This window comes from Taeniopygia guttata, chromosome 27 (genome assembly GCF_048771995.1).
Source record: "Taeniopygia guttata chromosome 27, bTaeGut7.mat, whole genome shotgun sequence".
NCBI classification, from domain to species: Eukaryota; Metazoa; Chordata; class Aves; order Passeriformes; family Estrildidae; genus Taeniopygia; species Taeniopygia guttata.
This window is the reverse complement of record NC_133052.1, coordinates 427078-450368: the sequence shown is the minus strand read 5'-3', so window position 1 is coordinate 450368 and position 23291 is coordinate 427078. Positions and strand designations below refer to the sequence as shown.

Sequence of the window (23291 nt, the reverse complement as noted above, 5' to 3'; positions counted from 1 at the left end):
ACAGTTAGGAGCGAAACGGCAGCACCATAGTCAGAAGCAGCAATTCCAAAGTCACTGAACCTTCACCCTCCTTCCCCGGCTGCACTCAGGGGTTCTGGGGGTAGCAGATGGCTCACTCAGACCTTGAGTCTTGCCTGTCCTGCCTTGTGCCCCCACAGGGCAGCACAGACAGAGTCCAGCACAGCTGGGCATGGTTCAGTAGCTGCTGGTTGGATACAGAATCCCTGGCTACAGCTGGTAGCTTTTTTTCCTCCTACAAAAGCTTTATTCAGTTATGTACAAAATGTCTTCTGCTACTGTGGATCCTCTTCTTGGTCTGACCGTTGCTCCTCTTCTTCCTCCCCTTTGTGTTTTTCCAGTTTTGCCATAAGTTCTGAAAAACAGAACAGGTACAATGAGGCTCCAGGTGCAGGCCACCCCAGAGCCAGGGGCGCAGGTCTTGTTTACAGCAGGACCACGCAGCCACCAAAAATCCCCTGCCTGCAGAGGCTCTGCTTAGAGCTCCCCGTTTGCCGAGTCCAGGCAGGTGTTACAGTCATTCCCTCAGTGCATTACTGACCACACAAGCTGCTGCCTCTGCTCCCAGGGCACAGGGCCCTTCCCTCTCCAGTTGCTCCCCAGATTCCCCACCTGGGCAAGCAGAGGTGCTCATGGTCATCTGTGATTCATTATTTCCTGACACTAACTGAGCTCTGAGCCAAGAACTGTGAACTGCAGCTCAGGGCCAGGCCCAGCACCAGGAAGCCCCACAGGAGCTGGTGCCTTTGCTGCCCAGCTGCTGCCCCAGAAGCCCCTCTCCCCAGGTGCCCGTTACCTTTTGCGGGGTTGAAGACCCCATTGGTCTGCTTGTCACAGACGTAGCAGCGCTGGGATTTGCGATAGTGCTGCAGGGCACAGCTCTCACAGAAGTAATGCCGACACCTGTACGGGGACACAGAGGTCATTGCAAGCCCCCAGACACAGCCACTGTGTCCTGGAGTCAGAAACTACTGACTGCTGGTCACGGGAAGGTTGGGAATGACCTCCACGATCGAGTCCAACCTTTGACCAAACATCACCTTGTCACACAAACCAGAGCACTGAGTGCCATGTCCAGTTGTTCCTTGTTCCCTAGGGATGGGGACTCTACCAGCTCCCTGGGCAGCCCTTTCCACTGCCTCACAGCTCTCTCCATGGTCCCCAAGGGAGGCAAAAGTGAGATGCAGGCACAGCTTCCTCTGCAGGCACAGTTTCCTGTGCATCCCTGTCCTCATGGAAGGTGTTTCAGCATTGCTTCACTGATGTGCAGCGACAGCACAGAGCCACCAGTGAGCTCTTCCAGACACAGGACAGCATTCAGAGTGAGAAAGGGCTGTCCTCAGCCTCCTCACCCTCCTTGCCAAGCTCCTGGCTTCCCCACGCCCACATTTCTCTGCTCAGGCAGTGCAGCTGCCATTCAGTGTCCAGGAAAACAAAATCTCAAGGTTACGGGGGAAAGATGAGGCAATGAGGCAGCATTTGTGGAAATTAGTAAGTGCTTGAGATCCCTTCCGAGGGGATGCTGCAGATGCACCTATGAGACTCCCTGGCTCTCACAGGATTCCCCCCACCCACCAAAAAGCTAGGGCTGACAACAAGCAGGTTCCACACCCAGCCCATGGGCTGGGGTTGTCTTTGCCTCAATAGTGGATAAATGACTCGTGAGCTGCATCCACAGCACACGTCCTGCTCATGCCAAACAACCACTTACTTGGTGACCACGGGGTTCTTGAAGGAACCTCTGCAGATGAAGCACTTGAAAGGCATGTCCTCTTCATCACTGCTCACCTCGTAGTTTTCGTCGTCTGCAGAAGAGAAAGTAAACCAGAGTGGAGTGAGAGGAGAGGCCAGCCCAGCTCACATGTGGGGCACAAAATAACAAATAAGGGGAGAGCACAGCAGGTGGGATTCAATCTCTGCTGGAAACAATGGAGCTCTGGCATCTGGGTGTTGCTGATGCCAGTAACACGTGTGGGACTGTGCTATAATTAGGGCTAATGAGCCAAGCAAGGCCTGTTGCTCGTCTCAGGAGAAAATTCTTTTCTACTTCACCCACTCACTGCTATAAAGAGAAACATCCTCCAGCTCTCTCCTGTTTTTTAGACTTTCTTCCAAACCAGCTGCCACCAAGTTCTGGCTCCAGCTGAGCAGAGACTAGCCCCCATTTGCACAGCAGCGCTCATGAGCCCTGGGCCACAGCCCCGGACACGAGTGACAAATGCCATCCCACCTCCTGGGCATCAGGGGGACAGACGGTCCTGTCTCCCCAGCCCCACAGAGCTCGCTGCTGGGACCCACACGGCAGTGCTCTCCTCCACAGAGAGCCAGGGGTTACGTGAAAGCAGCAGCTCTGCTCAGCACTGCCAGTGGCTCCTGGCCCACAGCTCGTCCTGCAGCAGGAGTTGCACAGAACTCTGAACACAGCCCTGTGAGGGCACTGGCCGTACCGTTGACGCCGTAGCGGCCCTCGTCCAGCTCCCGTTCGATCTGCCAGCCGTGCTTGTAGTCTGAGCGGTCATGCAGGAACTTGCAGCTGTCTGAGCAGCACAAAGAAAGAGGAAATAAGAGACAGCCTGCAAGGGCAGAGTGTTACCAGGACACCTAATTCCAGGGCAGCCTGAGCTTTGCCCAGCAGGAGAAATCTAACTGCTCCTTCTCCAGGGCAGCACTAAGCTTCTTGAGCAGGTACAGGATCCCTCAGTGCTGACAGGCTGTGAGCATCATCCTCCCTGTGCCACAGGGACAGTTCCAGCAGTTATGCACATGGGACATGGGACAAAGAACAGGAAAACCCATCCCTCACATGGTCTCGGTGCACACAATATCTGTAAGAATATGGGTCACTGGAACATCCCAGGGGTCCCTTCCAGGACTCCTATAACCACTAATTAGAGGCCCTGGGATTTCAGAAGGGATGGCACAAATGACAACCGTACATAAACAGCTCTGCACAGAAGGGTCTGTGACTCAGCACCCCAAACACGGGGTCACAGCTGGACTAGATGCCGTGGCATGCCTGGTGCTCACCCCCGAAGCCGCAGAACCCCGTCTCCTTGTAGTCCTTGCAGATGTCGGGCTGGTAGTCCCAGCGCACCGTGGCCCGCAGGTGCTCCGGAGCTCGGATGGGGCCTTTCCTGAAAGGGGGGCAGAGGCTCAGCTTGGCTGGCCAGAACCACCCACCACACTGGTCAGGCAGAAACTGGCAGTGACAGCAGAGCTCCAGCCCCAGACACTGCCTTTGGGATGGTGTGTGAGCTCCTCTGCGGTCACAGACCCCGAGGCTCATCCCAACCCACCTCACCATTCCTGAGGAGGCATTTCCCATCGATGTGTCCTTGGGCTTCACGTACTTCTGGTAGTTGTTAATGCCACGGTAAATTTTATCGTCTTCCTTTCCTCTCAGCTCCTAGGAAAGCAAGAAGAGATGATTAAGGATCAGGAGAGCTTCATAACATGAATTAACTGCCACCACTCTGACCTTAACACCAATAAAGCCACAAAACTCCCCTATTTGCACAGGTTATACTCCTGGCTCCTTGAACTTCTAGGGAAGATGAGACTCTAACCCTTCTTGGTGTGCAGAAGGGGATGAGCAAAGCACAGGCTCTCCTGCCGCAGAGCAGAGTTCCTGAGAAGCAAGGCTGACTCACCTCCTGGATCTTCTGGCTGCGCTCAAAGATGGCCTGGGCATCCTTCTCCTTCTCTGTGTCCAGTTCGTACACTGCTGTGGCTCCCATGTCTTCTGGGCCAACAGGTTTCTGAAAAGCAAGGAAAACTTGTGGCAAGAGTGGAGGGAACACCTGGATAAGACAGAGAGCTCCTGTCTGCCTGAAGATTGTCACAGAGCAAGAACTGGACACATTCGCTCGGGAGAAGTCACTAGAGGCTCCAGCCTAGTGTGTGCAGAGGCCAGAGTGCTAATTCCTCATTGCTCCCAAATTTCAGCCTGCAGTCAGGGAACACTTGTTTAACTCCTTCACACTTAGCCCCAGCTCAGCTGGAAGCCCCACTCAGTTCAGCCATGTCACCCAGTTCAGGTGGGTGTCATTTTAGTCACAGGACCCTCTTGCCCACACACAGGATGTTACTGAGCTTCTGACCCAGCTGGGGATGGCCAAAATTCAGTTTCAACACAGTGATCTGGTTTAGATTCTTCTTTAATGGCCTGAACAGATACCTATTCCTAGCTTTTATCACATCTTTGAGAACAGCTGCACAGAAACCAGAGAATAATTACAGCCAGCCTCAATTAGATACAAATCCAACTTAGGTGCCAAAAGAGTGCAGAGTGCCAAAGCTGTCACCTCCTCCCATCCCTTTCCATTCTCTGCAGAAGGTTGGGCAAACCAAACACTGCCTCCCTTGGGAGCAGCCAAAGATGGCCTAACACCGAAAACACAAACCCAACAGTTGAGCCAACCTGATCCAACCGCTTCCTCTCCTGAAAAATCTATGCAGTGTTGGGCAAGTCCAGTGGCATCCTGGGGTTTTAACTCTCACCTCTAAAAGGGAAAGGCCAGCCTTTGATGGCCTCCCGTGGAGGGAGGGACTGTCAGAGTAAACCCAGCACAAGGTGCTTGGCTGTTAAGCGGTGACAGGGAGTTGCATTAATAGGAAAGAATGTCCAATCCCACGTTTAGAGTGGCAGATTCTGTCTCTGAGGAGTGGGATCCCCAGCCCCACGTGAGGTGACAGCCCAGGTCCCCTGCTGCCTGTCCTTACCGCCGACCTGGTGGATTTGTAGGTGACCCCGATCTCCTTGGCAGGATCCTCATCCTCGCTGCTGCTCGGCGCGTACTCCGGCCTCTCCCTCGTGCAGCGCCTGGTCTGGGGGCACAGCAGGGATGGGGGAGGAAAGGCTACAGCGCTGTCCCGTCACGGCTGAGCCTGGCAGGCCCCGCAGGCCCCCTGGACGGAGCAGGTACTCCCTGGAGCTCCCTTACCTTCTGGATCATGGGGTTGGGGGTGTCCCGCCGCCGCTCCTTGCGCACCACGGTGCTGCCCTCCTCCCCGCTGCTCTCTGCGGGGAGAGCCCAAGTGAGGGCACGGCCGCGGCCTGAGGCAGCCCCGGCCCCGGCCTGAGGCAGCCCCGGCCCCAGCGGGCCCAGCAGTCCCGCCCTGGGAGCGCTGCCCAAAGGCTCCGGAGCCCGGGCAGCCTTGGAGCCGGGCCGTTCCCTGGGAGCCCGGGCAGTGTCCGCCCACCTTCCAGGGGAAGAGCCTTCTCCTAATACCCAGCCTAGCTCCGCTGTGGCACACCCGCAGGGCTCCCTCACGCCCTCGGCCGCACACCCACGGGCTGGGGAGGGCGGCCAAGCCCGGCCCGGGCAGCGCTGGGGCGGCACCAGGCCCTCCCTCGCCTGCACCGCACCGGCTCCCCACGCCGCCCGGGTCCCCCCGGTCCGCACCCCGCTCCTGGTCGCTGACGGGCCGTTTCCGCCGGCCGCTGCCCGCGGCCCGGACCCGCTTCTTGAACACAAAGCTACAGACGCCGCTCTCCTCCGCCATGCTGTGCCGCCGAGACCGCGGCGCTGGGTAGAGCGGCGCCGGCGCGGCCAGCGCGGGCAGCGCCCCCTGCGGGCGCGGAGGACTCGGCGCCCCCGGCGGGCCCGGGCTGCTCCTCCGTCCTGCCGGAGCCAAACAAGAATATTTGTTCTATGATCACCATTTTCAAAGATATTCCCAACACTCCATGGTATATTTCCCTCCATTTATGGCTCATTGGAGGGCTTTGAGAGCTTAAGGTAAAGTCCTCAGAGCTACAGGTTATTGCTGTCTCCCTCCTGACCCGTGGCCATTTTGGCTGGCGTGAAACCACCTCCAGCTTTTAACTATTAATATTTATGTTTATTTCTGATGTTTTACCCTCCTCCTGGGGAAATCCCAGCCCTCCAAACACGATGGGAAGCTGCCTTTATAGTCCAGGCAGGGCTTTTGCTTGGGCCACGGGACGCTGCTCCGGCAGATCCACCAGTCACCTCGCACAGCTCGCTCCCACGCTCGGCTCATCAGCTCTCCACGGAGTAAACCCTGGATTTATGAAACCATCACTGAACAGTTTTGCCCCTCTGGAGGGTAAAGAGTGGGAAGCACTGGAATCCTCCTTTCCTGCTGCTGCCTGATGCAATCCTTCCCATGCAAGCAGTGAGTTGAGGTGTGGGAAATGTGGCTTTTGCAGACATTGGAGGGATGGATCCCTTGGGATGCTACAGGATCCCTCACCGGGGTGGGTGAGTGCCACGCGGAGAGAGCCCAAGGCCGTGTCCAAAGCTTGGAGCGAAGCCAATCTGCACACGCAGCTCCTGGGAGAGGCTGGAACAGCTAATTACCGGGGGGCTAATTGCACCCGGTGCCAGAAAGCGGAAGGGTCGCTGCCGGGGCCGGGGAGGCTGCGGGCGAGCAGGCAGAGAGAGCCGGGAGCCGAGGGAGCGGGGAAGGCTCGGGGCTAGGGGCTGGCTGCACACAAAGAAGCGAGCGGCTGGAAGCCGGCTCGACGCCGGGAGCCAATCGCTGCCGCGGCCCCGCGATAAAAGGGCTCGGAGCCGGCGGGGGAGCGCAGGAAGCGGCTCCGCTGCACGGCTGAGGCCTCTGCGGCGGGACACGGGCACGGCACGGCACGGCACGGCCCGGCCCGGCCCCGCCTGCCTGCGGACCCTCCTGCTCGGCGGTGAGCTCCGTCGGGGGCGGCGGGAGGCGGCTGCGAGACAATGCCGGCCCCGAGCGCGGCGTGAGCGGCTCGTCCGCACCTACAGCGGGGCTGCCGAGCTGCCGGGCGGGGATGGGGAGCAGCGGGGATGGAGGGGAGCGAGGATGGGGAGAGCCCCGGGGAGCGGGGATGGAGGGGAGCGGGGATGGGGAGAGCCCCGGGGAGCGGGGATGGAGGGGAGCGGGGATGGAGAGCAGCGGGGAAGGCGCGGGGAGAGCCCCGGGGGGAGCGGCTGCGCTGCCCCGGGGCCGCCCCGCACCCGGGGCTCGGCCCCGGCCCCTCAGCACCGGAGCCGCTCGGTCTCGGGAGGAGGTTTGGGGTCCCGGGGGCTGCGGCCGGGGCAGGGAGCGGAGCCCGGGGCCGGTAGCCGGTGGGGCTCGCGGGCCCGTGCTGGCTGGGTCTGCTCGGGGTCCGTGTTTGGGGGCGCTTTTGGGGGCTCTCGCTCCCGTTTGGGCTGGAGCTCCCTCTTTGTTGTGTGCTGCAGTCCGTGCCGGAGGGCGGCTGGACACATCTGTTCTACTGAGCCGAGATGGAAGGAAAAACCTGTTAGATCGCGGCTCCCTCATCCTCCGGCGTTAATGCCTGCCCGTTCCCGATGTCTCCTGCCGCATTTAAACCTGTCCAGCGACAGGTCTTTCATCACTTCCCTGGGGAGGCTGTTGCATGGCTGTGAGGTTTATTAACAACACAAATGCCCTGGGCTCTGACATAACCCTCAACAGCCAGGGATCTCTCAGGGCTTCACAAAGGAGAGTAGCTCTGTTTCCATCGAGGGGAGGGGGGAAAAAAGGGAACATAAAAAATGAAATTATTTATCCCCTGCCATCCAAAATTAGCAGCGGATTTAGGAATCAAGCCTAGGTCTCCCAGTCTGGTGCTGTAACTACTGTGTTTTGAGCCAGCCTGATCTGTCTAATCTCCTTGGATCACTTCAAACAAGCTAAGATACTTGTAGATCATATTTATGATCAATTTTCTGCTGTTTTTTTTCATGGTGTGGGTATCAGTTTTGGAAAAAAGCTGATAATCCAGCCTTGAAAATTGGGCTTTGTCCACCAAAGACGTCGTGTGAGGGCTCTCACAGGGAAGACATCTGGTGCCTCAGCTGAGCTGTCGTGTGTTTAAGGCCAGGAGTCTGCAGCATTATTAATGTAGATTGCAAAATAATTGCAGGGCAAATGACCAAGCTTAGTCTGAAACAGCCCCAGTGTTAGTGTCCTTTTTAAATGGGAGTCCTCCAAGAAGCAAATTCCCAGTTCCAAGCTGAGGGCATGTCAGAAACAACCTCTTGGGGCTTTGCAAAGTGCTTGGATGCATCTTCATTCTCATACAGCTTAAAACCAGGTTCCTGACCTTTTTTTGGTCAGCAGAAACCCCAGGAGACTTCTCATTAGGGAGGGGAATTCCTCTTCTATTTTCCTTCAGTGGGTAACTCCTGGGAGTATTCAACTACCCTCTGGTCCTGGAGGGTGAGGAAGTTTTTCTTTTCCTTTTCTCCCACCCTCAGGTCCTGCAGGGTTTTGCCAGGCAGCTGCTATGTCCCCCCAAGACATGTCTGCTTCTCCCTCCCAGTTAAGTCATTTTTATCTGCCATCTGGGGCTGTTGCAGTGCTTACCTCGCTCTTAGCAAAAGCCCTGGGATGGAAAACATTAAATCTGGACAAAAGGATCATTGCAGTATCAATGTTAAGCACACTTTAGACATATTTCTCACTCCTGTGGTGTGCCCATAACCCTCTCCATATGTCCAGCTCGGGGTTTTCAGTGGCAAGATGCCTCAGCATCCTCTGATGTGCCTCTCCAGGGATTACTTTTCCCAGCACACTCATTGCTCCACTGCAATCTTGTGGATTTCAGGGAACCAAATCCTGTGCTGGGCTCTACGGCACCTTGGATCCTAAAAGGAAGGGTAGAGATAAAGGCTGAAAATAGCTGGAGCAGCTCAAAAAGAATGATATTTGAAGAGATTTAACTACCAATATGATTTTGGTCGTGTTTTCTTCTTATACAATCTACATTTGGACAGCAAAGAGCAGCTTTTGTAGGGCTTGTGTGGAGGCAGGGACCATGGAAAGGGGCTGTGCTGTGTTTTGGAGTGCCTGGAGCTGGACCCACTCCTGCTCTTGCTGCATCTGCAGGTAATGAAACACTAAAAGATTTTTGTGGGGTCTCTCGGGGCCCAAGAGATGGGCTCACCCCATGGAATCAGAGAATCCTTCGGGTTGGAAAAGTTCTCCAAGATGATATTGTCCAACCATTCCCACAGCACTGCCAAGGCCACTGGTAAACCGTGTCCCCAAATGCCACCTTCCTAGGGCACTCCAGCACAGGAAATGCCAGCCCAGAGTCTGGGAGCAACAGGTGATATTCCACAAGAGGAAACCAGCCGAGGTAACTCTGAGAGGTTGTGTTGGAGGAAGGAGGAAATTACAGGCAATTACAGGTCCGTTAATTGGAGTACAAGGAAAGGTTGGGTTCTAGAACAGGTTCTGGAAGAGTAATCAGAGACGTGCTGTTGGGAAGCAGAATGAAATGCTGGGTGGTTCTAGCACAGATCATGTCAGGCTGGCTCAGTGCCTTCCTTGGCTATGATAAATGACTTCTGAAACAACAGGGCCTCATGACAGAGCCCCAAGGAAATGATTATTTTAGGTGGAGACAGGAAAAAGGACAGAGAAAAGAGAGCAAATGGAAGGAAGATACCTGGATTCTTCTGCAGGGCGGGCGGGGGGGGGGGGGGGTTGTAAGGACACATCAGGCCAGAGGTTTTCAGGGGTGCTGGAGTTTTGTGTCAGTTCCAAGGTCTGAGATCTCGCAGGTGTGGAGCTGCCAGACCAGCTCACCTGTTTGCATCAGGGCCCCACGGTGGCTATGGCAACAGAAAGCCCACCAGCTGAGAACAGGTTAAAAGGAATCTGCTTCTCCTGAACGTGGTTACTCTTTAGGAATCCCCCTGAGAGGCAGACATATGATGGGAGAAGAACTAATGTCTAATGGTAAATGGCTGTACATTTGAGTAGGGAACCAGGAGGTGATGTTTCCAGGTGGAGTGTGGTTTATGGAAGAGATTAGGGAAGAGCTGATGAGGGCAGGGAGGCCATGAGCTTCTGTTTGCCTGTTGTGCTTGTTTGCAGCAGGTTGATATTGCACCTCATTAGTCCCTTCTGTAGGGCTTCCAGAGTTTCTCCCAGTGAAGCACTTCTGTCTAACGTCCAGCCTGAACCTCTCAACCTGCAATTTTTGTCTGGCACTACTGAGAATTTGTCTCTGATTGGAAAAGCCTCTTCTCATCCTTGTGGCAGGATTTCTGCTGTGCTTCTCTGCTCTATCAGCTCCCAGCAAGAGAGGAGATCCCAGCAAGCAGAGACTCCCTTCAGATCATGATTTTTAATGGATGCCTTTAAACACAGCCACAATCCCAGAATAGGCTGCCTCCATTTCTGCTTCTGGAAAGCAGGGGAATCCCAGTAGCATCCTTCTGGCCTGTGGGCCCCTCACTGAGAGGCAGGGCAGGGACCAGCCCAGTCCCTTGGCCCTGGTGCTTCCAGAGCTGTGCACTTCTCCTCAGGGGAGGCAGGGATGAAAGTGGCAGAGGGGAGCGGGTGGGCAGGGGCTTCCCTTGGGCTCCCCCTCACTCCTGTGGGTACCCCATTGTTGCCCTGACAAAGGCAGCCCTGTTCCTCCCCACAGCTATTCCTTGTCAGCATCCCTCAGCATTTTGGCTGCAGATTTCCTGCCCGCTGGCAGGTTTTCAAGAGGCAGGACGTGGATGGAAAGGGGATTAGTGGAGCAGGCTGGTGGAAGGTGGCTCCTGGCCGTGGGGTGAGGCAGGGTCAGGCTCTCTCACCAGCAGGATAGGGCTGTCCCCAGAAATGTCTGGATTCTCCTCCCTGAAGTCCTCCACCCTGTGCCAAGCCAGCAGGGCACTGCCCTGAGTCCCCAGTGCCAGTGAGGTCAAGTGGCTGGCTCAGAGCCATGCAAGAGCCAAGACCTGAAGCAGAATTAAGGGATTCCATGCCTAAAGCAGGAGCTGTGGCCACTGGGCTCGCTCCATCATCCCTTCCCTGGCGCTGCTGTGCCTGGCTCTGGCCTGGCCTGCTTGATGCTGGTTGTGCACCACGCTTGGTTTCATGGTGAGGGTGAACTGTGAGAGCCAAGATTGCAGAAACTGAGCCTTGGGACCTGGGTGAGTCCCAGGCTCGGGAGACAGGCTCTTCCAGCTCCTGTTCTCCTCTTCCCCACACTGGCCAGCTGAGAGGGGTGATGGCCATGCAGCTGGAGGCCCAGCCCTGCCTGTGTGTGGGTTTCTCTGATCCTGCACAGGATCTCGTGGATATCCATCCCCACAGTCACCAGCTCAGCCCAGATTTCCTGGGGGAAAGGCCTGACAGCCTCCCCGAGGTGCCTCCCCTGCCCGTGCCTCACTGTGCTCCAGGGACACTCCAGTCCCTCCGAGGATGGAGGAGGAAGATGGAGGAGGAAGGGGGCCTGGCTTTTGGGAAAGCCTCCTGCAATGGAGCAGTGATCCCTGCAGTAAACAAACCCTTCCAGGGCTGCTAATGGGAACCATCTGGAGAGAGGGGCCCCTGGCCCTCCAGCCCCTGCTCCTTCCCTGCCGGAAATCCACCGGGCTGGGTCGGACTGGGGCGGCCCTGGTGGCCCCTCCGGAGAGGGGAAGGGGGAAAGGCTCCCTGCACCCCTCCTGGCTGCAGGAAACCTGATCCTTCAGAGGCAGGCTGAGCTCAGGGGACTGCCTTGGGCCATCCCAGATGTTCCCTCTCCCTCTATCTGCCCCAGGGTCAGGCAGGAAGGTGGGAGGGGGTGCAGGAGGCTCTTAGGGAAAAGCTCTGTGATGGAGCAGTGTTGCCTTCCTCCCCTCAAACTCCTCCCCTGCTTCGAGCCATCAGTGGCTACAAGGGGCAGGACGAAGCGATGCTGGAAGGCAAAGGGGCTCTCACCTTGTCCTGAGCCAAAAACCTGAAACTGCTGGCATAACCTGGAGAGGAGGACAGTGCTCACTCCTGCTCCTCCCAGGCTGTGGAGTGGCTGAGGACTTGAGGGACCGGAGGTTCAGAGCAGTCAGTTCTGGCAGCTATGGTGCCGGTCTCCGCTGTGGGGCAGGGCCTTGGCTGCTGGCTTTGTCACACAGCCCTCAGAGGCAGGAGCCCCGAGCCCTTCTGAAGGCTTTGTGACATCGGTGTGGCAGCGTGTCCTCAGGCACTGCTCCTGGAGCTGCTGGTGGCTGCCCAGTCCCAGCCTGTGCTCCTGGGCAGTGACAGTGGCCGAGAGCCCTCAGGAATCCCTCCTGCACTTTCTCGCTTGGTCTGGTTCCCTTATCGCCTCAGCACGAGATTTCTGCAGCAGGAAGGAGGTTTAACAGCTCCTGAGCCAGGGGCTCACGGGAAATGCTGCCAGGAGAGAGGGGCTGGGTGAGAAACATCCCACCATGGGCTGGGACAATGGGGGAATTGATGGGAAAGGGCCTTGGGGGCCTGAGGAGCAAAGAAACAAATAGTGGGTGGAAATAAAAATGGGCTATCAGAGAATGGTCCCTGACTGGTTTGGGTTGAAGAGACCTCAAGGATCATCTGGTTCCACCGCCCTGCCCTGTGCAGGGACTCCTTCCACCGGAGCAGCTTCTGGTGGAGCGTGTGGAAACACCGAGGGCAGGAAGGGGCTGGGGCTGGGCAGAAAGATGAGCTGCAAGGGAAGCTGCGGCAGGACAAATACGTGTAGCAAAGGCTGGGGTGAAGTGGAAAGGGGGAGGGTTGTGGGTCTGTGTTAGAGGTGTGTGTGCAGGGGGGACACTGGGTTTTCTGTGTCCCCTGCAGGGTCTGTGCGGGGCTGTCGGACCCCGCAGACCCCAGAGGCACCAAGAGAAGGTCCCAGGGAATGGGGCAGGGAGGGCTGGGGGGTGCTCTGCCCCCAGCAGATGGGTTCAGCAGCAGCTGCCTGCGAGGGGAGCAGGAAATAACAACCAAACCGCAGAGAGACGGGAAATGATTTTGATAGAGCAGGGCTGGGCCTCAGCTGAGCTGTGAAATGTTTGCAAGCAGGGCTGTGCAGCCCCAGGGCCGTGAGGGGCAGCCGCCAAGGGCCCAGGACCTGGGGAAAAGGTCTTTTAACTCTGAAAGCAGCCATCAATTTCAGGGGCTTTGCTGGATGTAACTCAAACCTGCTGTCAGCTGCTGGGGGTTTGGCAGCCAAAGAGCCCCCTAAAACTCAGGGCATGTTTGCAAATGTCCCTGTGAGGTAGGCATTGAGGAGATGCCCCTGCCCCAAGCCCTCCACCCTGACAGGTCTCTGCCCTGGGGCTTTCTCAGTGTCTAGCCCAGTCCTTGGGCAGCAGGAAGGTTGTTGGGGTGGCAATATGAGGCCAAGGGGGTTCAGTAGGACAGGAAAGCAGCCCCAGGCAGAGGCAGGTGCTGGTTTTCCAGCCTCCAGCTCATCCCCATCATTGCAGAGCCACCCTTTCACCCTCCTTTTTGCTGCTCTGCTCCTCCCTTGGCCATGTTCACTCGACCCCACGCTCTGTCCTCTGTATTCAAACCAGGGCTCATTTTTCATGGGTGTTTTGAAGGTAAAATTCGGTGGGGAAAACCCCCTGAGGAGCTGTCAGTGCCTTTTTAGCTCTTTTTTACCGAAAGAGGTGGTTTGCAATGCTGGTGTTTCTTCCTGTGTGGGTCTCAGCCCTGTCAGCCTCATCCTCCAGGCACTGAGCACCTCACATGGGGCTCAGCCTAAAGGCGATGTGGGCTCCGTGAGAAAACAAAATCCCCATCACTTGCTCTGCTGAGCTGTGATCAGCGAGATTTTTCTGGGCTAAAATTAGACTAAAACCAGAGTCCTTCCTCCAGCAACACCAGTCCTTTCGTGGCTGCATTAGTGAAACACGGGGTGCTGGTTTTGCTGCCCTGGCTTGGGGTCAGCCTTGCTGCCAGTGGCGTGGTCATTGCCTGGCAGGTGCATGGTGTGGGTTTGGAGTAGAGACCATCACAGCACCTTCCAGGTGCTCAGAGCCCCAAACCCTCCAGCTGCCATCAGAGTGTTCCAGACCTGCATCTCCTGTCCAGCTCCTGTGCCTCAGTCTCTGGGCTCCCCAGCCCAGGGGGCTGCTCAGACCCGGCAGGAGCTTCGAGCCCACACCAGCTCCTGCAGAGCTGCTGGCCTGGTGATGAAACCAGCCTGATGACATTTCCTTTCCAGGTGCTGCAAGAGGTCTGTCTTCGACACTTCTGCAGCAGCATCGACCCACAGCCTTGGAGCTCAGGATTAAACAGACAGAGAGGGGAAAGGAGCCATGTTCCAGGCCACGGGAGCCACCAGCCCAGCCCCAGCTCATGTATGTGGCCTCCTGGGGTTTGTGTGGGAATTTCGGCCGGGTTTGGGTTCTCAGGGGGAGGGTTCTCTACAGACATTTTAGGGTGATCAAAGGCACAGTCACAGCTACTCAGACAACAGAACTGGGGACAGGAATGTTCCAGCAGAAGGTGCTGTTTGCTGAGCATGCTGGACGCCAGCCTCAGGCTCTGCTCCATCCAGAGCTCTCGCCCCGCGCTGTCTCGAGCTGCTGTCTGTTTGTTTGTGTTTCCATGGCTTTCCCCGATCACAATTGAGAGCTTTCGAGCTGCTTAGGGCTGGAGTGATTTGAGATGGAAAAACATAAAGGTTCAAGAACATCTCCTGCTGGGACAGGATACGGCCCTTCCCCAGGGAAGATCTATCAGATATGGAACGGAGAGCGAGGCTGCCGAGAAGTGACAGCAGCCATGGATGGCTGTAGCCTTGGGAACGGATGTAGCAGCTCCGAGAGGCAGACTTTCCTCAGCTCTGGTCAGCTGAGCCTGGAAACAGCATATTAAATCCTAACCCCGGGAGAGCACCTGCGGTTGCTCTCCCAGTGCCAAGGGATGCAACTGGTTTTATACGACCAGAGCCTCCTCGCTGCCCACGTCCCTCTGTTGACTTTGGCTCCTGCCTCCAGCCTCGTGGGACTGAGGAAAGCCACGTCCCTGACCTCAGCCAGTGAGAGCAGCTGGGAAACCTCTGAGGAGGCAGCTCGGCGAGGGGAGAGCTTCCTGTGCGTCCCTTACACAAACTGTTTCCAAAAATACAAAGGAGAAACGATGGGGAAGGACAATGCAGGAGGAACGGGCCGGGGGTGAGGATCAGCCTGGTGGCAGAGAGGGGCAGTGCTGGGCAGGCAGAGCCAAACTGCAGCCAGAGGAAGGACAAGGACAGCAGGGGGACATCCTGGGGGGATGTCCCGGGGACCGACTGGGGATGAACCAGCCCTGACTGGTCACCTGGCTGGAGTGCCATTGCCCCTTGGATCCCAACTTTGGGAAGGAAGGAGCGCTTCCATCAGTGCCAAGACGGGTGAAACTCCTGGGGTGGCTGCCAGGGACCCAGCTGGTGCCCGTGCAGTTGCCCTGGGGATGTGCACTGGTGAGGGTGGATTTGGAAGGGATGAGCTACTGCAGCTGCAGATGGGACATGGTGCAGAGAGACCCTGCCCTGGAACCTGGGGCACAGGTAGATGCTGCTCACCAGGCTCTGCAGGGCTGAGCAGCACCTGCCCCTGAGCTGGGAGAGCTCTGCCCGTGCCCTGCTGCCCCTGTGCCCTCCCCACACCCCTTTGTTTCCTGCACAGCCCCAGCTGAGGGGCTGACACAGGGCAGAGGAACTGGAAACAAAACCTCTGCCTCAAGAGGCTCCAGGACGGCGAGGGGCACCCAGCTATGGCTGGGGGAATGGGCCACTGCCCCCTGAGCCCCGGGCAAGCACCCGTGGGGCAGCATTGTCCGAGCCCTGTGCTCCTCCAGCAAGAGGAGTTAATTGCCCTGCTCCAAGAGGCAGGGCAGCATCTCGGAGCAGATGTGCATGAGCCACAGGTGATGGTTTGCAGGTGCAGGTCACCGAGGGGTTTTGCCAGGGTCTTGTGCCAAGCTCTCATTTTGCTTTCTCCTTTCCTTTTTAGGAGGCCAAAACCAGCTCAGGAGGCAGCACAGTGCAGCGCTCCAAGGTACCTTTGCTTTTTCTACACCACAGAATCATCCCAGAATGGCCTGGGGTGGCAGGGACCTCAGAGCCCATCCATTCCCACCCCTGCCATGGCAGGGACACCTTCCACTGTCCCAGGCTGCTCCCAGCCTGGCCTGGGACTCTTCCAGGGATCCAGGGGCAGCCACAGCTGCTCTGTGCCAGGGCCTCATCCTGCTGATTCTTGGCAAGGGTGGAAGGGCCAAAAATCCATAGACCAAGCTCGAGTTCAGCCCAGCACCAGTGGAGTGTCCCAGGGAGGGTGAGGGATGTGGGGCTGCTTCCTGCTCCCCAGTGCTCTGGTGAATGGAGGGCAGGGAAGAGGGCAGTGGAGGTATGTAGGTTGTCCCAAACTCCTTCCTCATCCTCTGTCTCCCTTTGCTCTGCCCTTGGCCAGTCCTTCAGCCTGAAGGCGCAGGTGAAGGAGATGTGCACTGCCTGCCAGAAAACCGTGTATCCCATGGAACGGCTGGTGGCTGATAAATTCGTCTTCCACAACTTCTGCTTCTGCTGCAAGCACTGCCACACCAAGCTCAGGTGAGCAGGGCTGTGCCCGTGGTGGGACAGGTGCCAAGACCCTCCCAAATAGTGCCCCCCAATCACAGCCCCTTGCTCGGCCAGTAGCCAAAGACCCCAGCCCACCCATTGCAGCAGAACAAAGGTTTATCTGCACACCTGAGCCCAAGTCACAGCTAAATCCTACCTGGTGTGGCAGGAGAGAGGCTTCCCCTTGAGAGCAGCCCCGGGGGAACACGGAGCTGAGCCAGAGCCTCCTGGAGGACTCAGAGCAGAGGCTGAGCCCCCTGGGACCCCCCCATCTCTACTGACAGCAGCCCCCAACAGCCTCTGCTGGTGGGAGGGAGCTGTTGTCCCTAAGGGTCCCTTCCTGTCTGCTCCCCCTGTGCTGTCCCTGTGTCCCCAATCCCCTCACTCTCCCCGGCTCAGCCTCCCTGCCCGGCTAACCCTGCCCTTCCTCCCCAGCCTGGGCAGCTACGCCGCGCTCCATGGGGAATTCTACTGCAAGCCCCACTTCCAGCAGCTCTTCAAGAGTAAAGGCAACTACGACGAAGGCTTCGGGCGCAAGCAGCACAAGGAGCTGTGGGTGCACAAGGAGGTGGAGAGCGGCACCAAGTCAGCGTGAGCGGGGCCAGTCCCGCTCCGGAGCCCGCGGAGCCAGAGGAGCTGAGCCGGGCTGACTGAGCTGATGTAGAGCAGGACCTGGGGCAGGGCAGAGGGGGAGCCCCTCTTTGGAGGGTGCTCAGGGGGGTCCTGCAGGCCCTAAGGACAGGGCAGAGGTGACCAGGGTGCAGCCCCCAGACCTGGAGCCCTCTCTCTCTGCAGGCCCTTCTCCCCAGTGAGACCAGAGCAGAAGCAATTGCCCCCATGGGACCCCCAGCCCTGTTGATCCATTTCGGGCCTGTCACCATGGAAAAGGGATGAGCTGGGGGCTCATCCAGCTTGTGAGCCACTGCAGAGATCCCAGCTCCACCACACCAGCCCTGCTGGGGCTCTGGATAAGGAGGGTCCTTGGTTTACATCAGCTCAGTTCAGCTGGGATGGTTCAGCCTTAAGGATGTTGCCCTGCCACGGTTTAAGTGTCTGTTTTTTATATTTGCCTTCCATTGGTACGTTCTGCGCTGGAGCCTGCGGCAGCTTCACCTGCGCGCCTTTATTTTTGTAATACAAGGTTTCCCAGCCTTCCCTGTCTTGTCCCGTGTTCCCAAGGGCCTGGGGAGGTGGGACTAGTGCTCAGGTCTGCCTCTTACTGCCCAGGCAGCGTGGAAAGAACTTCTGTCCATCCAGGACCAAGGAAGTACTCCTGGATACCTGGGAGGGAAGGGCGTGAGGGAAGGGAAAGAGACAGCCCTCCCTTCTTTGGGGGGTGCTGAGAGGGGTCCTGCACACCATGAGGACTAGGCAGAGGTGACCAGGATGCAGGCCCCTGACCAGAAGCCCCCCTGGAGCCCCCAAGTTTTTGGGAAACAAACCAGGATTTCAAATTCCTCATCAGCATTGCCCTGTGAGCTGCACAGCACAGCTGGAACCTTCCACCAGCTTCCAAATGGAGCCCAGACTGCCCTCAAAAGGCTTTCACCAGCCTGGGGACCCCCCAGGACTAGGCCCACCCTTTGCCCTGCGTCACACTCTCCCCTCCCCATCAGTGGCCATCGTGCCCTGTCCCTCAGGGGCTCTGCCAGGGGCAGGACGGGATCAGTGCTGGGCTGGGCTCAGGGTCTCCCTTGGAACCCCCCCACATCCCTTCCCCTGGTTTGGATAGCACAGTTCATACCAATTAATGCAAGCCCTGCCAGGCTGGAGGCACAAATGCAGGAAAACCAGAGAAAGTGGATGAGGCTGGTTTTAATTATTATTTACCTCTTTCCTCCAGGCACACTGTGTACAGCTGTGCTCAGGAACCCCATGTCTTTCAAATTCTACAGGAATTGGGCTTTTCAGGGCCCCCCACATAGAGCAACAGCCTGTGGTATCAACAGCAAGAGCCTCTGTTCCATCCCTGACTGATCCCATCAGCTCGGGCGAGCACGTTCTGTCTGGGAGAAGCCAGACACCGCCACGGAAACAGGAGATAAGGATGAGAGAGGGAGAAAGATGGGGATGGGCAGTCCAGAGGAGGAAGAGATGGCACAAATAGAGCCTGGGGTGCTCCCCCTGCTCAGACAGCCCTTGTGGGGCTCAGGGTGTGCACCCCAGCCAGGCAGCAGCTCCACAGTGACATTGATTTTGGGGACAGCACTGGCTCAGTGATCACAGGAGTCTGATGCTGGACAAGTTAATTCTCCTTTCAAAGGGCTCCTGGGCAGGCACGGCCTGGGGACACTCAGGCAGCACGGGAACTGTGCACACACGCCCTGGCAAGGCTCCCAGGGGGCTTCAGCCTCACCAGGAGCTCTGACTGTCCCCACCACGCAGGTGGCAGATTTACACCCAAAACCGCCACCCCCGAGCAGCCCTGCTGAGGGGTTGTGATGCTGCAGGCCTGGGGCCCCTTCCTTCTTCAGAGGCTCAGAAAATGAAAGCAGAGCCCTCGGTTCTGCTTCCTGCCCCTTGCTGGCCTCACTTCCCCATTCCCTCAGCTCCCAGGCTGCTGCAGAGCTGAAAAAAAATCAAACCCGAAAGTATTTGGAGATGTGGTAACCCATTCTCCTGCCCTACTCAGGGACAGCAAAGCTTATTCTCCCCAAATCATAGTTACAGTCAGTGCAAGACCATCCACATTCCTCCGCTTAAGCTGGGAAGCTCCATTTTGGGAAGGGAGCTCATGGTATCTTCCACTTGTCTGCAATACAGAGGCCTTCCTTCTCCAAATTTCTGCTTTTTAGAAAGACAGACACCAAAACATGCTTTCATATAAATGATAATTTTATTGTAAATAAAATGATACATTGGCCTGGCTTTGCACTGCAAGCCCCTGGTCGGTAAATAGAGACTACTGGGTCAGGTCTTCTGCACAATCCAGGTTAAAGCCCTTTCTCCCTGCTTTGCATCATTTATGGTGATAACAAAATCCTTTTCTTCCTTGTTGAACTGCTTTTGGCACACTTACCTTTCCCCTCCTGTCAATGTTGGTAACTGGTGTCAATGGGAACTCTTTGGAGCAGCTTCCAGTCCTTTGGAATATTATTCCAAATTAGGCCGAAAAAAACACCCCAAAACCCCATCCAAATTGATGCATCCTAACTGCCACAGAACGGGCAAAGATGGGATTTTCTGGAGAACAAGCAAGTAACCTGGAATGCACAGAATCGTCACACCAAGACCAAAATGTCACTATTTTGTTTCCTAACTGCCTCAGGGACAGCCACATTCCCCCAAGTTCCTCTCCAATGGGAATCTTGGACATTTTTCTGCTTAGTTTTAACCATTTCAGGACACTGGGACTCTGATAAGAAATTCTTTGTCAAACAGAATGTTCTCCATTTCTGCAGCACCTTCCACCAGAGATGCCAATACTCAATATTCCCTACATATCCCTCCCTGGGAGGAACAGCAGGAAATCCAACATGACATTTGGAATTGATACAATAGCTTATTGTCAGCCTGGCACTCCTCCACTCTTCCCTAAATGAGTTTATTCCCAGTTTTTTCCCAGTCTGCCAGGATAAAGAGGCCAGATATAATTCAGTTCTGAGGTATAATTACATTTCTGTCCACTTGAAACTCTTTTGCTGCCAGGGCTGTTAAAAGCCCATGGTATCAATGTCAGCCCCAAGTTATTCATCGAAGCAGTGGACTCAGGAATCCAGATCTTCCTTTTCCATAATCAAGAGGGCTGTGAGGAAACAAAGAGGCATTTTGGCTTGGCTCTACTCATTATAAACCATCAGCAAATTCTCTGCAAAACCAGCTGCTTTTTTTCCTTTTTAAATTCATAAAGGCGTCAAATTAATTTCCCTACCTCCCCCCACCCCGTAACAGTCGATATATATAAAAATCACCAAATATGATCTTTTACGATATAAATTAAAAAAAAAAAAATATGAGGCATCACCGTTTACATGATGTAAAAAGAGCTAAAAAGAGCGATATAAACTACATTCATAAAAGTGCATCTCCAAACATACAGGTAATGCTTTGGCTTGTTCCTGTGCCGAACGCGCCAGTCCGAGCTGGCCCCGTGTTCTCTGTCGCTGCTGCTCCGTGCCAGGCCGGAATGCAGCTCTGCACGCAGGCACATCCAGCCCGGGACGTGGCATGGAGGAGGCACATCCAGCTCGGGAAGGGCTGGGAGCTCGGGGGCAGCTCAGAGCCCAGCGGTCCTGGTGCTCCTGCTCTGCTCTGTCAGTGCCTCCCGTGACGCGGGTGAGGTAAAAGCCACAACAGCTCCTGAGGGTTGCGTTGCTTTGACACAATTTCTGCCGTTTCCTCACGCCCTGTTCTCTCCCAGACCACAGCATGTGGCACAGCAAGAGAAAAACCATGGGAGAAGGTCTGGATTTGGTGAGGACAAGCCAAGGATAGAGGGAAACCCCTGCAGATGTCATCGTGCTCCTGATTCCTGCAAGTGATGGGCAGGGGATGAAGACTCCAGTCTTTGGTATATTTAGGTTGCAAGGCTTGAAGAACTGGGCCCCCAGCGGTGCTGACCCCCCTAATTTGTCATGCAGACTGCAGGGATGGGTCCCCAGTCCCAGCAGAGCTGTGAAAAGCAGGGATGGGTCCTAATCCCAGCAGAAGCGTCACAGCCTCGCCTCCCCTCATGACAACAGCAAAGTGCAGGCCAAAGTCAGGCCAAGGGTCTGGACAATCTGGAGTCAAGTTCCTGGTTCGGAAAAGATCAGCTGAAGTGCTCTCACTATAATTAAATAAATTATGGAACAAGGGCTTTCATAAAAGGGATCCCCTAAGTGCCCACAAGTGGGACAGTGCATCCTTGGAGTAGTGCAGGGAGCCTGGAAAGGAAACCAACACCAGTTTTTATTGGCTACACTTTGCTCTGGGTTTGGCACAGAAAAAACATTTCATATCGTTAAAGCTTTTCAGGCCTTTTGGTTGGTTGGGGCTTTTAGGGTTCTTTTTTTTCTCTTTTAATTCAACACAGTATTTTTCATGTGTTGAAGGAGCTTGGTTTCATTAAAACTTGCCTTATCCTGCTATTAGTATTCACCTAAAAACTTAATTTTACTGCATTATGAAGCAATTTTCAATTTTTTATGGGGGAGAAGAGTGGAGATGTGTGGAACCTTAATATGGTTTCCAATACAAGAGTAGAACACCTTCAGTGTTGCCCTATAAAGCAATATTTTAGTTAATATTTGCTTTTCTTAGTTTAATTTCTCAGAAATAACTCCATGAATCCCCAGCACTTAAAAACCGCTGGTCTTTCACTAGTGAAAAAAAGAGTATTAGTGCCCAAATCAGCACAGAGATAGCTCAGTCCTCTGACTTGGGCTATCTTCCAAGTGCACAATCCCTTGGATATGTTTTGCTGGTATCTGCATGGGGATCTCCAGGTAATTTTAGATATTTGCTACCATTATAAATGTTGTCTGAGGTTCTCTGTTTGACCTGACTCCTACAAAAGCTTATTTAAGTTAGGCCATAACATTTTTATGGAACTCTTAAATGATCACTTGCACACCTGTAATTCAAACAACGCACAGCAAAGGGTTGAGCTTGATTCCAGCTTCCTGTGCTCAACACAAGTGTCCAGGTAATCCTCCCCAAGAAACCCTCATTAGGCCATGTGCTCAAAGAAACTCTGAAGTCATTTCCTGGGCACCAGATGGACTATCTTTGGTTAAAAGGATGGTAAAAAGTTACCAGCCAAAGAGACAGATGCAGGAGGAAACTGAATTCCACTGAATTCCCTTCCAGAGGGGTTTTGTTTGGACTCAGCAGCCCCAGAGAGAGGAATCAGGAGCACAGATTTGTTTGGTATGACACAAACTAACTGGCACTGTCCTAATGCTGGGACAGATCAAACCTAGCTCCAGATTTTCCAACATTAATGGGAGAGCTCTTCCCTCAGGCCCTGGAGTGATTGCATTCTGCTGAAATTCTCTGATTATCCTGACATTTAGCTGGAAAGACCTCCCTCACCCCCAGCCCCAAATCCACGGGTTCATTATAAAATAACACTATTCACATACTTTTGAATCAGTATCTTCTGAACACCTTCCGATGCTCAATACTCAAGAAGAAAAATATACCATACTATAGCGAGTGCATGCTCCGTGACACATGGCTTTTGGCTGGATTCAGGCGCTGGAGACGCCTCTGGAACCCTAGGAGAGGAAAAGCAGGAACTCCCACAGGCAGAACTGGTCTGGAGGCTGCTGCATGTTTCTGTTTTGCTGAAGAGTGGAGCTCTTCCAGTTCCCACCTGGGATCAGATTTCTCCCGTGTTAATCAGTGATGACACTTGTCAGACTCCCCTTCCTGCGCCTGCAGAAAACACGCAGCCAGCTGCAACGTCACATCCAGGTAACCCAGGGCAAAAATGCAGCTCTGCTTGGACAGCTGTTGGCAGGACAAACGTTAGTCCAGCAAATGAAGGAATCAGGCACGAGAGCAGACCCCAGGTTCCTTGGCAGAACTTCCCAAAGGACTAGGCCTAGCTGAGTTGGCATTTTGAAGATGCAGCACCACAATGGGCAGTTGCAACTAGACAAGACTGGGCACGGAAAGCCCGGCAGGAGCTGCGAGCAAGGGAGGTAATTCAGTACTGGAGCTGTGCAAACTGGTGTCTGAGCAGCTCTTCAGCAGAGGGTCTGTGCCTGGCTTCCACAAAGATCTGCTTTAGGAAGTCCCGACAATGTTCTGATATGTGGGAGGGGAGCTGGGGGTTGGTGGGCTGGGTGGCGATTTTGAAGATCGCTGCCATGGCTTCGTACTCTGCCCAGGGGGGCTTCTCTGTCAGCATTTCCACTACGGTGCAGCCGAGGCTCCTGCAAAGCAGACAGGAAAAAACCAAATGAGAATTCACTCAATAATGCCCAGTGCTCAGGGAGAACTCCCCAGCAGCCAAGAGCGAGGTCCAGCTCTGGGTGAGCGTGTGCCCCCACTC

The 23291-nt window shown here is 55.4% G+C and overlaps 3 protein-coding genes across 8 annotated transcripts in view; 1 reads left to right on the top strand and 2 right to left on the bottom strand.

Moving 5' to 3' along the window:
• Positions 1–238: 238 nt before the first annotated feature.
• Positions 239–5579, bottom strand: RNF113A2 (zinc finger protein 183-like). Of its 2 annotated transcripts, none has more exon segments than NM_001245166.2 (10): positions 239–373; positions 815–921; positions 1730–1823; positions 2466–2555; positions 3046–3152; positions 3315–3424; positions 3669–3776; positions 4748–4845; positions 4962–5038; positions 5424–5528. In NM_001245166.2, coding segments are annotated over 5 exon segments (390 nt in total). In that variant the 5' UTR covers positions 5524–5528; the 3' UTR covers positions 239–373; positions 815–921; positions 1730–1823; positions 2466–2555; positions 3046–3152; positions 3315–3417.
• A 378-nt stretch (positions 5580–5957) lies between these two features.
• On the top strand, positions 5958–17461 carry LIMD2 (LIM domain containing 2). 4 transcript variants are annotated; one of them, XM_030255881.4, is made up of 5 exons: positions 5958–6090; positions 13928–14063; positions 15702–15746; positions 16161–16300; positions 16745–17461. In XM_030255881.4, the coding sequence occupies exons 2-5, from the start codon at positions 14022–14024 to the stop codon at positions 16902–16904; spliced, it is 387 nt and encodes a 128-aa protein (XP_030111741.1). In that variant the 5' UTR covers positions 5958–6090; positions 13928–14021; the 3' UTR covers positions 16905–17461.
• A 1665-nt stretch (positions 17462–19126) lies between these two features.
• The window catches only part of MAP3K3 (mitogen-activated protein kinase kinase kinase 3), a 34422-nt gene continuing 30257 nt past the window's right edge, over positions 19127–23291 (bottom strand). Inside the window, exons 17-18 of one of the 2 annotated variants that reach the window (XR_012052106.1) lie at positions 22375–23172; positions 19127–21174 (exon numbers count right to left, since the gene is read on the bottom strand). Coding sequence is in view for 1 of the 2 variants with exons in the window: in XM_030256489.4 (XP_030112349.1) it covers positions 22944–23172 (229 nt within the window). In the remaining variant the exon portion in view is untranslated. Of the gene's footprint in view, positions 23173–23291 lie in introns of both variants that reach the window. The other variant, XM_030256489.4, reaches the window with a different exon arrangement.